This window comes from Onychostoma macrolepis, chromosome 15 (genome assembly GCF_012432095.1).
Source record: "Onychostoma macrolepis isolate SWU-2019 chromosome 15, ASM1243209v1, whole genome shotgun sequence".
Classification (NCBI taxonomy): domain Eukaryota; kingdom Metazoa; phylum Chordata; class Actinopteri; order Cypriniformes; family Cyprinidae; genus Onychostoma; species Onychostoma macrolepis.
The window spans coordinates 12,337,537-12,352,381 of NC_081169.1; the positions used below are offsets into that span (position 1 = coordinate 12,337,537).

General features: G+C 37.5%; 2 protein-coding genes and 1 non-coding gene across 6 annotated transcripts; 1 reads left to right on the forward strand and 2 right to left on the reverse strand.

Annotated features, from left to right (window-relative positions):
* Positions 1-1,218: 1,218 nt before the first annotated feature.
* Positions 1,219-9,835, forward strand: relb (v-rel avian reticuloendotheliosis viral oncogene homolog B). Of its 2 annotated transcripts, XM_058745251.1 has the most exons (11): positions 1,219-1,701; positions 2,262-2,273; positions 2,596-2,759; positions 4,476-4,781; positions 5,973-6,133; positions 6,239-6,330; positions 6,468-6,599; positions 6,687-6,791; positions 6,878-7,093; positions 7,620-7,694; positions 7,786-9,835. In XM_058745251.1, exons 1-11 carry the CDS (start codon positions 1,665-1,667, stop codon positions 8,286-8,288), a joined length of 1,803 nt encoding a protein of 600 aa, XP_058601234.1. In that variant the 5' UTR covers positions 1,219-1,664; the 3' UTR covers positions 8,289-9,835. The 2 variants fall into 2 exon arrangements, with proteins under 2 accessions (XP_058601234.1, XP_058601235.1); XM_058745252.1 differs by lacking the exons at positions 1,219-1,701; positions 2,262-2,273; positions 2,596-2,759 and adding exons at positions 2,788-3,454; positions 3,987-4,009.
* Positions 9,836-11,418: 1,583 nt separating this feature from the next.
* On the reverse strand, positions 11,419-14,496 carry mrpl28 (mitochondrial ribosomal protein L28). Of its 3 annotated transcripts, none has more exons than XM_058744774.1 (6): positions 14,345-14,496; positions 13,740-14,042; positions 13,467-13,619; positions 11,949-12,083; positions 11,756-11,842; positions 11,419-11,669 (listed from the first exon to the last, which is right to left on the reverse strand). In XM_058744774.1, exons 2-6 carry the CDS (start codon positions 14,025-14,027, stop codon positions 11,574-11,576), a joined length of 759 nt encoding a protein of 252 aa, XP_058600757.1. In that variant the 5' UTR covers positions 14,028-14,042; positions 14,345-14,496; the 3' UTR covers positions 11,419-11,573. The 3 variants fall into 3 exon arrangements, with proteins under 3 accessions (XP_058600757.1, XP_058600755.1, XP_058600756.1); XM_058744772.1 differs by having other exon boundaries at positions 11,756-11,845; XM_058744773.1 differs by having other exon boundaries at positions 11,756-11,845; positions 14,333-14,488.
* A 163-nt stretch (positions 14,497-14,659) lies between these two features.
* trnastop-uca (transfer RNA opal suppressor (anticodon UCA)) lies at positions 14,660-14,746 on the reverse strand. Its single transcript has one exon. It is a non-coding gene; the product is annotated as a tRNA-Sec (tRNA).
* Positions 14,747-14,845: the final 99 nt, after the last annotated feature.

A 14,845-nucleotide genomic window follows, 5' to 3' on the forward strand; every position in this document is an offset into this window, starting at 1 on the left:
CATTTAACCAACTTTTGGTGCTTTTGGCAGTGTGGGCAGGTGCCAAATCATGCTGGGAAATGAAATCAGCATCTTTAAAAAGCTGGTCAGCAGAAGGAAGCATGAAGTGCTCCAAAATTTCTTGGTAAATGGGCGCAGTGACTTTGGTTTTCAAAAAACACAATGGACCAACACCAGCAGATGACATTGCACCCCAAATCATCACAGACTGTGGAAACTTAACACTGGACTTCAAGCAACTTGGGCTATGAGCTTCTCCACCCTTCCTCCAGACTCTAGGACCTTGGTTTCCAAATGAAATACAAAATTTCTCATCTGAAAAGAGGACTTTGGACCAGTTCTTCTTCTCCTCAGCCCAGGTAAGACGCCTCTGACGTTGTCTGTGGTTCAGAAGTGGCTTAACAAGAAGAATATGACAACTGTAGTTTGACAAATTCCTCGACACATCTGTGTGTGGTGGCTCTTGATGCCTTGACCCCAGCCTCAGTCCATTCCTTGTGAAGTTCACCCAAATTCTTGAATCGATTTTGCTTGACAATCCTCATAAGGCTGTGGTTCTCTCGGTTGGTTGTGCAGCTTTTTCTTCCACACTTTTTCCTTCCACTCAACTTTCTGTTAACATGCTTGGATACAGCACTCTGTGAACAGCCAGCTTCTTTGGCAATGAATGTTTGTGGCTTACCCTCCTTGTGAAGGGTGTCAATGATTGTCTTTTGGACAACTGTCAGATCAGCAGTCTTCCCCATGATTGTGTAGCCTAGTAAACCAAACTGAGAGACCATTTTGAAGGCTCAGGAAACCTTTGCAGGTGTTTTGAGTTGATTAGCTGATTGGCATGTCACCATATTCTAATTTGTTGAGATAGTGAATTGGTGGGTTTTGTTAAATGTGAGCCAAAATCATCACAATTAAAAGAACCAAAGACTTAAACTACTTCAGTCTGTGTGCATTGAATTTATTTAATACACGAGTTTCACAATTTGAGTTGAATTACTGAAATAAATGAACTTTTCCACGACATTCAAATTTATTGAGATGCACCTGTAGTGTGTGTGTGTGTGTGTGTATATATATATATGTATATATATGTATATAATATTTTAAATGTTATATAATCAATTTAATCCATCCAATTTTAATGCATTTACATTTTAATTATATTTCGGTTTTATATAATGTAAATAATTTATTGTTATTTATTTTTACTTGATGTATCGGTTATGTTAGGACGGTGTTACCTGTTATTGGTGCGCTTTCTTGAAACTCACCTGTTGTTAGTCGTTGTCATGGTGATGAATCTTGGGGTTTCCCCAGATGTGACGTAGGGGGATTTCCACCCACCAGATCACGCGTCTTGTAGCTTACAGAGAGAAAAAGTGAAAGAAAACTACGGAGCGAAGGCTTGTCATGTCACAATCGTTAGTGGAGGAGCCACAGATACAGCGATCTCTCATTTTCTCTCGAGATTTCTTTCCCATAAAGCTTCCGTTAACTTCACAGGCTTCCAAAAAACAGGCGAAGAACCCGGAAATGACTCCATAACGCGGGACTGATGATCTATCTGATAGTTGTTTCGGAGGATTACAATTCAACACAATAACGACCCACGACAGTGTAACGTTAGGAACCAACGAGACTCGCTTTTCTTCTACTTCGTCCCTGAAATGAGAAACATGAGCAATCGGAACGGCGCAGCGGGAGGTCAGTTCGGTTTCGTACATCTTCACTTCGGCCCTGTTGTCACTCTGATTCAGCATGTTTTAGCAATACTCATTTGCTCTACTTTACGCCTAAGCAATGAATAATGTACGCGTTATGCACTCAACTTGAACGGCAGCTATCGCCATATCACGTTTTATTACGTTTTATGACAACAAAGTTCACGGTATCATCGAAACCAAGTTGTTTTGTTTAAGAGAAATGGGTGTTTCCAAAGTTACAGGCCTGTATTGAAACAATAACACAGGCCCGCGAATGTCTTTCCTGTTTTATTGTCGCAAAAATAATGTTTATAATCTGTCGAGAAGTGTGTTTATCATATGTTTTAGGACTCATTTTAGGCAATTTGTTTGATAGCTGGCAAAAAAATTAAGCGGCTGCAGACACGTTTATCAAACGACTTTATTAACAGCTAATTTTATGTTATATAAATAAATAAATAAATAAATATAAAGTCGCTTTCAGTTTCGTTTTCCGGAAATGCGCATGTTTAACTGTTTTTCTTTTCTTGTCTTTTTTCCCCATCATGCCTCCCTGTGCAGACCTAGATCTAGGTGAGTGCAGATGTGACGTCATTGTGAGGTGACCTTGGTTGTCCACTTTGTTTGTTCTTTAATATATTGCATGTTTTGTGGTGTTAAAGGGATAGTTCAACAAAAACTCGGTCATTATTTACTCACCTTTGTGTCGTTCCAACTCAATGACTTTCCATGCAACACAAAAGGAGATGTTATGCAGCCCGAGTCACCATGTATTTTCATGCAGTGAAAGTACATTCTGCGTAACATCTGCTTTTGTGTCACATGGGAAACAAGTCTTTTCAAATGATGTCTTTAACTAGAGCTAGTGTTTATAATCATTAAAACTTTACCTCAGATATTATAGATGAATACCTTTTGGAGAAAACAGTCAAAGAACGGACCGTGACGCTCCCTGGTCCTCCTCCTCCTCCTGTGGACCAGGATAGCCAGCCAGTTGACCCGCCGTCTAGAAGCAGGCGAAACGCACCGGTGTTGGTCTCCAGAGGAGCAGCTCCACATGTGAGTCTTTCTACTGTCACACTAAAACGAGAAGTCGTTGTATCAGTTGCTAGAGCGGGCATTACTATTATTATCGTACATAGTCTTCTAAAACCCATAAAAAGTGAAGATTCTGTCATCATTTACTCGCCATCATGTTGTTCCAAACCTGTGGAACATAAAAAGAGTATATGTTGAAGAATGCTGGTAACCAGATGACCGTTGACTTTCAAACTCAGAGACATTTCTCAAAATATCTTCTTTTATGTTCCAGAAAGTCATACCGGTTTGGAATGACATGATGACAAAATTTTCATTTTTGGGTGAACTGTCCCTTTAACACTAACAACTGAATTTGGTGCGTAACTCATCCTGTTTTGTTTGTGCTATGGCCATGAATGATGCATCAAACTCTGTAGCATATTGAGTGCATTCGCTCTCTATATAAAATGTCTTGTTTTTTTTTTCTTTAGTAGATATCGAAACTTGTTATTCATGACATCAGGCTTTTTTGCTCTCTGACGGGTGATTGTAATTCGATGCCTACTTTCAGTTAACGTTCTCTCCGCTCATACTTCTCTCCCCCATACAAAGACACTCAGTCTCATACCCTCCTCTCTGCTTCTCACTTTCTCATTGGCTGGTTTTTCGTCCAGCTATGTGAGCTTCCTGTTTCTTCACCATGCTTCTTCTGGCTCTTCTCAGCGGCTCTTTGTGTAAGCGATCTGAGTCCGTTCTCAGGCATGTCCAGACTTAGTGTTTGTCTGTTGTCTCCTCAAAAATGCTTTTATTGCTCTTTTATTGTAATTGTGCTCTTTGTGTTCAATATCTGCACGTGTAAAACAAACTGTTATTTACTTTCTCTCTCTCACCCTCTTTTTCACACACTCACTTTCTCTTTCTCTCTTGCTGTTTTTTTTTTTTTGGTGGTTGCTTCGAGTGAGTTGATGGTGAATTGTTTGTCTTTTCATTAATGATTTAAAAAATTGGAAAGTCGGAGAAGGCACATGTTATTCTAATGTAGTAATAAAACAAGCTAATGTGGTTTTCTGAACGCTTTGTGTTGCTGAATCATTGTGTGGGGGTTTGAAAATAAATTATTCAGTGTTTGGCAAGCTATTTATTACTTACTTATTTTTTTACTTAAACATGTAAACCCTTTTGGCAAAGCTTTGTCTGTTTGTTTAAATATTTTGTCTCTTCCTCTATTCAGTTGTTTGTTCATTTATTTGTTTTCTGGAAATCCAGCTGTTGAAGCCACACCAGGGGCGGTAATTATACCGATAAATTTTTAATAATCAATAATTCAATGAGAACAGAGAAAATTCACACTACATATACAACAATAATGACCCAGAGAAGTGATATCGTTGGAATCACTTTCAAAAAATTTTTTTGCAGCTGATAAACAATAAAATCATTGAAGCTAATCCGAATTCACCCGACTACATTATTTAAAGTGGCAGACAACAAAGAGGCAGCACATGCTTACAATAAACGACGTAATTGTGCATTGATTTGGACACTAATAAAGTTTATTATTATTATAACCATCTTTATAGTTACTTTTCTTCATTAGTAACCACCCTCGTAAACCGACACTATAAATATCGTATAGCGACTTGTCAAAAGCCATTCAGAAACCTTTGCAATTATATAGCAGTTAACTTTTCTACAGAGAAGCACCATTCATTTTCTTCATATTTTAAAATTTAGCTTGCATCTCTCTTTTCTCAGAACCCATACAGGTTTGACCAGACCCCAACGGCGCACACTGATGGTATGGCACAGATGCATTCCATGCGAAGCCACAAAGTGGCATCTCAGCGACGTGGACAGTCATCTTTAGCACCCCAGAGTCTTCATCCTCAGCAGACTGGAACAGAACATCTGGAGCAATTCCTGGAAAAGCCAGAGCTGGTGGTGGTGGAGCAGCCGAAGGAGCGCGGCATGCGATTTCGCTATGAGTGCGAGGGACGATCCGCGGGCAGCATCCTCGGAGCCTCCAGCACTGACTCCAGCAAGACCCTGCCTGCCATTGAAGTGAGTCAGAGGAAGAATGTTTGGGAAATTTGACAACTGTATTTTTAGGAGTTAAATAAGTTAACCCTGTAAAGCCTGACATATGAATCTACCTTTTTAAAATGGAACACCTATTAAAACAAACAAAAAAATTCAACAAAAAAAAAAGTTTTTTTCTTGAGTATTGTACTTGATGCATAAGGCTGTTATGGTTCATATAGTATGATACAGGAGAACATGGAGCTCATACTCGAGGAGGACAAAAACTGAGCAAAAATATGCAATTTGGTGCAGCTGCTAATATTTATGTTCTGATAGCTGATAAATCAACAGACACTTAAAATGTGTAAATATCTCTCAGTAATGTTTACTACTAAGTGCTTAGTTTTATGATCAAACTCTGTAGTTTTTATTGTGGGGGCAAAACATAAAATGCAATGCACAATGATGATTGATTGATGAACAAACAAATGCTCCTCAAAAGCCTGATGTATCATGTTTGATACCCACATTTTAACATGATTTTTCTAAAAATGATAATGGACAGTCGAGTAAAGCTAATTTTATTCAGTCCAGTAAATGTTCATCTTGAAATATTAAATGTTCTAACATTATTCTTACTTCAACTGGACATTTTTAGATGTATACTAAAAAGCCTTTTATTTGTTAAAAAAGCATCAACTATATCAATCAATTTGTTTTTCCTTAAAGTTTTGATCATGTGGATGATTTAGAGATCATAGAAATTAGCATATAAAACCGTTGGCCATATAGGGTTAAAAATGATATCATCCATTAGACCTTGTAAAACTCATTTAATTTCCGTTGCTTGTTTTCCATTTACATGAATTCGAAATTGATATGCACTCCTTATTTGATTCGGTGGGCGTGTCTGGAATGCACCGACTATCCCATAACATTGGGGCTTCCCCCACTATGGTTTGTGGTTTATTGTATATGAAATCAAGCTAAACTTGTAATTGCAGTTAAAAATGAAAGTTCCCGGGGGAGGAGTGCAACGCGTGGGCTCTGATGGAGGGAATTACCTTTAAACCACACAAACAAACATATTCACTAGTCAGTTTAGCCGTTGTGAAACGTCCATAAATGGGTATTTTCAACGCAAGAGTCTGTGCCAATAACGTCACCACAAAGACCTAATTGGAATGAAAGCAAAAGTAAAACTGTACTTTGTCTTTTCACCTGTTTTAGATACAAGGCCCCATTGATAATATCAAGAAAGTGATGGTCACCGTGTCTCTTGTGACAAAGGACATCCCGTACCGCCCACATCCACACTGCTTGGTCGGGAAAGACTGTGCAGATGGCATCTGCGTCATCCACATCAATCCCCACAGCACTCGTCGACACAGGTATCTTTCTATTAACGTCAATCTTTTGAGCGGCAGCATGGTCAGCAGAACGTGATCTGAGAGTAATAATGTTATTTCCTGCCTGATTATGTTGGTGTTTTCCAGCTTTGCAAATCTTGGCATCCAGTGTGTGCGGAGGAAGGAACTTGATGCCTCACTGCAGAAGAGGAGGAATAAGAATATTGATCCGTTTAACAGTGAGTTGTTGAATATTGCAGACTGAATGGCTATGTTCTGAAACTTAGTGAGCAACCTCCATAATATCCTAATTATACTCTCCTGCTGTAGCAGAGCATGTGCATCTGTTGAATGTTTTTGTCTTGTTCTCCACCAGCGGGCCACTCTAAGAGTATTGAGGACATGGACATGAACGTGGTGAGACTGTGTTTCCAGTGTGAGCTGGAACGAAAGGATGGAGACCGAATCCCCCTGGCCCCTGTGATTTCCAACCCCATCTATGACAAGAGTAAGAGCAAGATGCATGTTGGGCCAAAAACATACTTTACTCAAGCTTGCAAACTCTCTGAGATGATGTTTCTGTTTGTCTGATTAGAGGCGACCACAACGGCAGAGCTGAAAATCAATCGGCTTAATGTTGTCAGAGGCCCATGCACAGGAAAGACTGAAATTTACATGCTCTGTGACAAAGTGCAGAAAGGTAAGTGGACTTTAAATATGTCACATTAAATTCTTCCATACAGTTGTTCTAAAAGGACTCATTTGTATATCTGGAAACCTCCATAGACGACATAGAGATAATCTTCAGCAAGGACGACTGGGAGGCCAAGGCGGAGTTTGCTCAGACTGATGTCCACCGGCAAATCGCCATTGTCTTCAAGACCCCACCCTTCAGGGAGCAGAATGTAACCGAGGAGGTGGAGGTCAGTGTGTGTCTTCGCCGCATGTCTGACCGGATGGACAGCGAGCCAGTCAAGTTCACTTACGTCCCAGACAATGCAGGTGAGTTATCAGACGCCATATAAAGACAGTTTTATCATTATTTTTGATCCATTTAGTGCATCCTTCCTGACTAACAGTATGCATTCTTTGTAAATAAATAAGTTTAGAATGGTATTGTGTAATTGTTTCTTGAGTAAAATGTTCTTAAGGTGCAATGGTCCTAAAAATGTCAGTTGGTGTTTCAGGTTTTTTGTGTTTAATAGTAATAGCATACACAAGTAGACCAATAGAACGGTTAACTGAAGAAAAGACGCCCAGGCATCCTAGAAATGAATCAGCTTTTCTCTTTCTAGCTTCTAAAATATTGCAAAAAGAGGGTGTGTCACCGTGTCAGTCTTTCATTATAAATAGCAGCATTATAGTAGTTTAAACTGAAAGTATGCATGAGGAAACTGTAATTGTTCATAATAGGTCTTCTGTTGTCTACAGAACACAAATGATTCTGTTATAGTCAGCGCTATCACATGCTCCTGCCACCCTGTGACACGGAAGGAAGGTTAATCTGATTTGCTCTTTTGATCTGCAGATCCTTACGGAGTCAACCGCAAGAGGAAAATAAAGTCTGATGTGAAGTTCACCGAGCCATGCAGCGTTCCTCAAAGTAAGCATGTTTCTAAAATAAACAGATACCTTAACATCACTCTCTCAAACTTAGTTGACTGCATCAGTGTTTTATTTCCCTCCTCTTGTAGATCAAGACATTGAGAATGAACTCAGCATGCCACAGCATTTTGACAACTCATTCTACGCCCCTCCCGACTGCAACGTTCCCAATGCTTCCATGGCAGTCCCTGTTATGGACGGCGGCGTCCACATGCCATCCCAGGTCGTGGAGGAAATTCACTATAATGAAGACTTTAAACAAGAGGACAGTTGTGTTAGCCTGGACCCAGAAACTTTGGACACTGTCCTCCAAGGCATTTCCCAATGCCTTGCCAGCTTCAGACCAGACCAGTCCCAGCAAGGTTCAGACCAGTTTCTTAATCAGTTATTCTTTCAAGGCGATCTCAACTTTGGTTTAGATGGCACAGATACGAAATTGAACGTCGGTCAGCCTATGATGAACATGTCGTCTATAAACGATGCGCACTTCAGTCAGATGGTGAGTGAGAATCAGACCTATCCAGCAGATCTGGAGAACATCGAAGGTCTCATATTTTCCCCCGTGAAGAGCGAGAACAACCTGGACCACTGAATGCCACTGTGGACTCTTATGTCTTTCCTATTGGGACTTTGGACATACAGTCACTGTTGACTCTAAAATCATTTTTGGACTAGGAAAAGACAGACTAAGTCAGACTTGTTATTGACTATCTGACCACCTAATGAAGTAAATCACCTGCTCAGCCACTGGTTTTGTAAATAGACTAGACACCATGTGCCAACAAATGTCAGGAGAAGCATGTAGCTATTGCATTTTTTTTTTTTTAGTAAAAAGGGAGCAACAAATGCTGCTCAGTTGCTTGTGATGTGCCAGTTATGTCTGTCATTCACTAATTTATTGTGTGGATTTCTGAGCAGAACCTATTAGTATCGTGTAGATGGTCCCAGACCCAAATTCACTTTGTATTTAAGTGTTACATGTAATGTGATATTTGTTTTTAACATTTCGGAACAGTCCATCCACAGAGGAATTTCAGTTAACAGCATTAAGGGGACAAAAGTACATATTTAAACATAATTCTGAAGTAGCAGCTGGATTAATTCATGTAATTCATACCAATCTCACACCATGATCAAGCCAGGTGTGACACGACAACATGGTAAAAGTCATTTCTGTCATCTCCGCAACAGCAAAATCTTTCACTGAATCATCTGCCCATTGGTGGCTGTTTTTAACTCCTGATCAAAAATTGTGATATTCGATTAACTAGTTAGCACTATGCTTTGCTATTAGAGGCTGTTCACACAGAACATGTTTTTCCACTTCACTGCATCGCTTTTCCATTGTTTTTCTATGTAAACATGCAGAAGACGGATGTTTGACCATTGCACTTATGCATATTGTGCATGACAAAATGTTCTAAAAGCATAGGGCTCAAGTTAAAAAGTTCAGCTTCTGAACCTCTCTAGACCTTGCGTTTCTTTTTTTTTTCTCCCATTCCACTGCCTCTGTGTCATGTTTTTAAACACAAAGAAATCTTATGTGTGAATGGCTTCTTAGCTTGCTAACCAAAGTCTAACTGAAAGCACAAAGAAAGGGAAATGTTTCATTTGACCTTTTTTTGGCTTTGGTAATATGTTTTATGTAATTTATATACATTACCACATTTTAATGTGTCAGGGGTATTTGGATTTGGAGCCCTCTCCACAAATAAATTTAATTGGTCTAAGATTCTAAAAAGTTGTGTATTATACGTCAAATATGTTCTGATTGGCTGCTTTGCACAGGATTTAATTTTTCAATGAAAATAGTCAGATTACTTATCCCTGGAAACATGACATGATATGCCTGGTTATGTCATGATGTGAGTTTGCATAGGAAACTGAAATGAATGTAGTCAATGAGTCTGTAGCAAAAAGATTTTAGTGGTTAATCTCTTTCACATCAATGTTGAAGGAAGCTGTATTCACAAGCATAACCATTGGAAAGCATTTTGTTCATTTATACACATTTAATGTCTGTAGTACTGCTGTGATTTTTTTATTGTCCTGTGTAAAAGTCATTTAGTTAATGTCACATTCTGCTTCTTATAGTATGTTGTTGCTGTCGATATTAAAATTGTGTGTTATGGAAAATGACTCGTTTTGCTGTCCCTTAGTGTTCTTGCTTTATTAGTCACTGGCTAAATCATAATTTCTTCCTGTCTCGAGAGTAGGCGGCATTAAGGCCAAAGTCCTACCAAATCCACCTCACCGCATTAACATTAGTTACATTTATTTGCATCCAAATAATCAGTTAGTAATCGGATTTTTTTTTTTTAAAAAGCCTTCATGTAAATGCCTCAATCGACACGAGTTTAACCCAGAAATAAATGTCCATAAGTATGAAAGGAATTCAAACCTTCCAAACCCTTGATTTCATGCCATACGCGTTCTTATATTTAAAAGCTACGAGGGAATCAGGAAAAAAGTAGTTTAGTCACTTCCTCATTCACTACAGCTATTGTTGTGCTTTGTTGCACTTCTCTGATACTATTTATAGAGTTCAGAGCAAAAGCTACACATATTCACCATTTCACAATCTCTGACAAAATCGAGTCCCACAGTCTTTCATCAAACGTTAAGAGATGATGCATAAACTGATGCTTTTAGTTTTATTGTAACTTTCATTATGGCCTAACAGTGGCTTTAAAACAAAAGATGTTTGTGTTGTGACTCTCGTGAGAAGTGGTTTCACACTTCGGTCCACATGACTCAAGATGACCTTTAGCAACTATTAATGTGAACAACAAAGTTTGTGCTCTCTCTCTCTCTCTCTCTGTGTGTGTGTGTGTGTTGCAACTTCTGACTAACCAGGTTTAACATTGACAAGCTCTCCGGAAACTATGTCGTAAAGCATATAAAGTCCAGTATTGGGCAATTGGAGTGTATAAAACACATGGCGCCAAAAGGAAGGTTTTTAGACAACATACATTTATACTCCAAAATAACTAACTGCTATGAAAATTCTGTAATGTAAATTTATGATTAAAATGATTTTTGACAGAAATGTCAAGCGCTGTTTTCAGAGTGTAATACTATCGTAGCTACTGCTTCCCAAACTGATGAAAATGTGATATTACTTTTATAAACTTTAAGTTAATGAGTAACTTACATTTTAGAGCCAGTATTGCCACTTACTTGTGTCTGTTTTGTTCTTTTACTGACAACAGAAGTCTTTGAGCAACACACAGCCACATTTCGTTCCTGTCTTTGAACAAATCGTTTGAGTGAATGTTTCAATAAATCATCCAGAAAAAGTCACTTGTCGCCCCCTACTGGTGTAAATATGTAGCTTGGATAAAGTGTCACTGAAAAATGCTTACCAATAATCAACAAACTTTCATGAATGTGCAAACACAGACAAGCTGAGTGATACAAACAAATTAGGTGACTACGATTTACTAAACAAAATGTGATGTGAAATGTAAACATGTCAACTTGTAAATTCCTCATTATATACTGCATCCAGCAAACAATTTTTGGTTCTGGGAAAGTTCTGATGGTTATAAATAAATAAACATTAGATAACTTATGTATACCTAAAGAATAAAACAATAACCTTAATAGAACATTACTAGAATGTTAGGATTTGGTTTCCAAAAAGATAACCAATGAGAAGCATTGTTAGTAGGACATTACAGTTTCCAAACACAGCCAGAAAATAAGGTATTCCAGGCAAATACATCTCTGATTCAATTTATTATTAAGAAAAATGATCTATTTACAGAATATCAGCAAGCTGTTGGTGGTGTTAATACAAAATAAATACAATATTGTTTATTCTTCAGACTGTATGACTGACAGACATGGAGGATGGCAAAGAAGAGAACATTCATCACTTTTTCTCCACAATCTGAGGCTCTGAGAGCTTCTTAATGGTGAGCTCCTCCACGAGCTTCTTCACCAAACTCTTGTGAAGAGGCTCTGGATCCTGAGAAAGAAGAAGAGTAATATTTATCTGATGATAGTGACTTGACATGCAGTGACTGTCCTTTATACTCCTGTTCATTTCATTACCTTCTTTTCCAGGAGCCTCTGTTTCTCTACTGCTTCCTCTAGACTCAAGCCCACCCATTCAGCCTCCTCCTCCGGGATCTCAAACTGCTGCTTATAAGACATGAGAGGAAGGCAAGTGAAGAGAACACACAGGATGATTATCATCAACACCATATGGCTGCAAATATACATAAAGATAATCAACTCATCTCACCTTGTAGCGGTTGAAGATTTTCTCCCTGCGAGACGGATCATGAGGGTACAGATCTGTGTCTTTCCGTGCCAGACGTAAAAGCATCGCACGTTTTAGATCCATTCCAAACTTGGAGTTCAAATCTTGCTTCGGTGTCTGATTTAAAAGAAATACAAGATAGACCACATTTTGCAGTAAGATTTCCTAGTATAAATTATAAAAAAAAAAAAGGATTCTTATGTAAATTGTTACAGTACACTGAACCGAATGACCCTTTACACAAGAATGGTTTCATAAACAATTTACATATATACTATGTTTGTTTTCTTCTTAACGCCATTCCAGCATCTATGGCTATATTCATGGCGAGAACCAGTTAATCCATACACAAGTCTGTTATATTCTATGTCTAGAAAATGACATTTTACACAATAATGTAATTTAATAATGAATATACAATAATAAATAAAATTGTATGTAATATATTACCATATAAACATTATTATATGAAACTACTTCAATGAATCCAAAACAATAAAAAATATTAAACGGCACAGATGTGTGAGGATTTGCAATAATTGCAATAATTTTATACAATATACATTAATAAACTACATAAAACTACCATAATTTTGTAAAATAATAAAACATGCTAAATGCCACAAACAAGAATACTTGATTTTTAAAATATAATAATATTAATTATATGCAATAATAAATGAAACAATTTTATACACTATATTCCATAAACACATATTATTATATACAATTATTGTAATCTATATAAAATAAAAAAGCCTTTTGAAGTCTCAATTCTTTTTTAAAACATGATAAATATACAACACATTTTATACAATATTTGTATATTACTGTATAACATTATTATGTGAAATTATTTAAAGTTTTGTAAAATGCTAAAATGCTACAGATTGTGAGGACTTCATTATTTATTAAAATAATAATAAATATACAATAAGTAAAACATTTTTATACAATAAATATGACTATATAAATGTACATTATGTAAAATTATTACATTTTAGTAAAATGATAAAACATTAAACGCCACAGACTTTTAAGGCCATCATATTTCTAATATAATAATAAATATCCAATAAAACTAAATGAAAACCTTTCATTCAATAAATATGACTGGCAACACTTTACTTAAAGTCTTTATGTATAATGCATTATAAAGGGTTATTAAAGGCTGTAATGCATTATAATTATTCATAATATGCATTGTAATACATTATATCTTGTCATAAATAATTATAACCAAATTTTTAAACTGCACAGTGTCACAATGAATTGATAAGTGTTATAATGTATTAACTGTGGTTACAATTATGCATGACATTGTACAATGCATTATAAGGTACATTACAAGGAATAATTAATGCATTAAAACTACTTTAACGCGTTATACATAAAGGTTTTAATTAAATTGTTACCATTACTATACAAATACATATTAAATAAATGTATAATTTTTTTTTCTAAACTGATAAAACATACAGACTTCTGAGGACGTCTCACCTTAAGAATGTAGAAGTCGAAGCCAAAAGCAGCATCAATAAGGTCCAGTGTGCGAGTTGTGACGGTTACAGTGAAATTTTGGTCGAGGATCTCACTGTACAGCTCTCGGTTAAACAGCTGCGGCTTCCAGGTTTTGCGCAGTCTTGTAGAAAGCTGGTGTGACAAGTACACAATGCATACTATAGGACAAGTCATCTTCACATTTCTCCACTATTCACAAAAAAGAACCCAAATCAACATTCAATATTACTGTAGTTCTCTCTTTGGTCTTACCTTGTCATCTTTAGCATATCTAAAGCCAGATATCCAGCCTTCTCCACCCCAGAGTCCGCTCTGTGCTTCTGGAGGATGATAGACAGGGACCGGCACATCCTGCACTCGCTCTCGGTGTCCAGATTTAGGACTGAGTCTGTATTTGACACCCAGAGGTTTCCAGTGGACAGGTGAAGGAGGGGTGGTGTCCTGCAGAGAGCGCAGGTAGTGCTGGGGTAAACGGGCGTAGACGCCCTTCTGCAGCTTCAGGGCTTCCCAGATTTTTGGTGGATACTTGTGTAGAGGCATTTTATTGGACAAAACCTTAGAAAGAAGATACACAAAAATAGGATATTTATAGTACTAATACTTACTAATATACATAGCAATATATTAATAGTAATATAGAATAGTAATATATACAAATAATATACACATATAACACACATACACTATATATATATATATATATATATATATATATATATATATATATATATAGTAGAGTAAAACTGTAAACTAGCAGATAAGCTACAGCCAAAAATTCAAATATACGCTTTATAATCTAAAAATGCAAAGCTAATAACGATAAGAAAAATGCTTGTAATACAGACCAGCACTCTTACCGAGGATTGACGCGAACAGAGGATGTTTAATTTAATTTTACATGATCAGTGTTAGCCTGCTAGCTTCTCAGTCAGCACACGCTGTAAAGCTAACCAAGGGCACCTCACGTCATTTCCTGTGACAGACAGCAGCGTGAGCACGGTGATTGGTTCAGTGGAGTGTTTACTGCGCTGATTGGTTGTTTGCACGGCTGAGCTTCCGGGGGTTTAACAGTAGTAATATTCTCTTGCGGGTCAAAAATAGTTCAGATTTTAACACTAATTTGTTAAAAGTCCAATTATGTCACACATCTCCTCTACAGCTCGCTTCTCATGCGCCCGAAAGGTGGAATTGAACCACTCTGCCGCTAGGCAGCTACAGGTTTGAAGCCTGCACCCCGGACCACCGAGGTTCATCCGGGCATTTGAAAGAGATGAGGCTGCCTCAATATATAGGTCTCTCTCGCGCTATGTGTTACATGTATGGTGAGTGATATTTCGGAACCTGTTTTTAACAGCATA

What these genes read in the sequence shown, in the direction of transcription:
- mrpl28 (XM_058744772.1), bottom strand. Translation starts at nt 14,027, where the DNA reads ATGCCTCTACACAAGTATCCACCAAAAATCTGGGAAGCCCTGAAGCTG. An exon ending in GATATGCTAAAGATGACAAG is followed by an intron (nt 13,620 to 13,739) that starts GTAAGACCAAAG and finishes TTGTCACACCAG; the next exon opens with CTTTCTACAAGACTGCGCAA. An exon ending in AGAGGCTCCTGGAAAAGAAG is followed by an intron (nt 11,670 to 11,755) that starts GTAATGAAATGA and finishes CTTCTTTCTCAG; the next exon opens with GATCCAGAGCCTCTTCACAA.
- relb (XM_058745251.1), top strand. Translation starts at nt 1,665, where the DNA reads ATGAGAAACATGAGCAATCGGAACGGCGCAGCGGGAG. An exon ending in AGACCCTGCCTGCCATTGAA is followed by an intron (nt 4,782 to 5,972) that starts GTGAGTCAGAGG and finishes CACCTGTTTTAG; the next exon opens with ATACAAGGCCCCATTGATAA. An exon ending in TTACGTCCCAGACAATGCAG is followed by an intron (nt 7,094 to 7,619) that starts GTGAGTTATCAG and finishes TTTGATCTGCAG; the next exon opens with ATCCTTACGGAGTCAACCGC.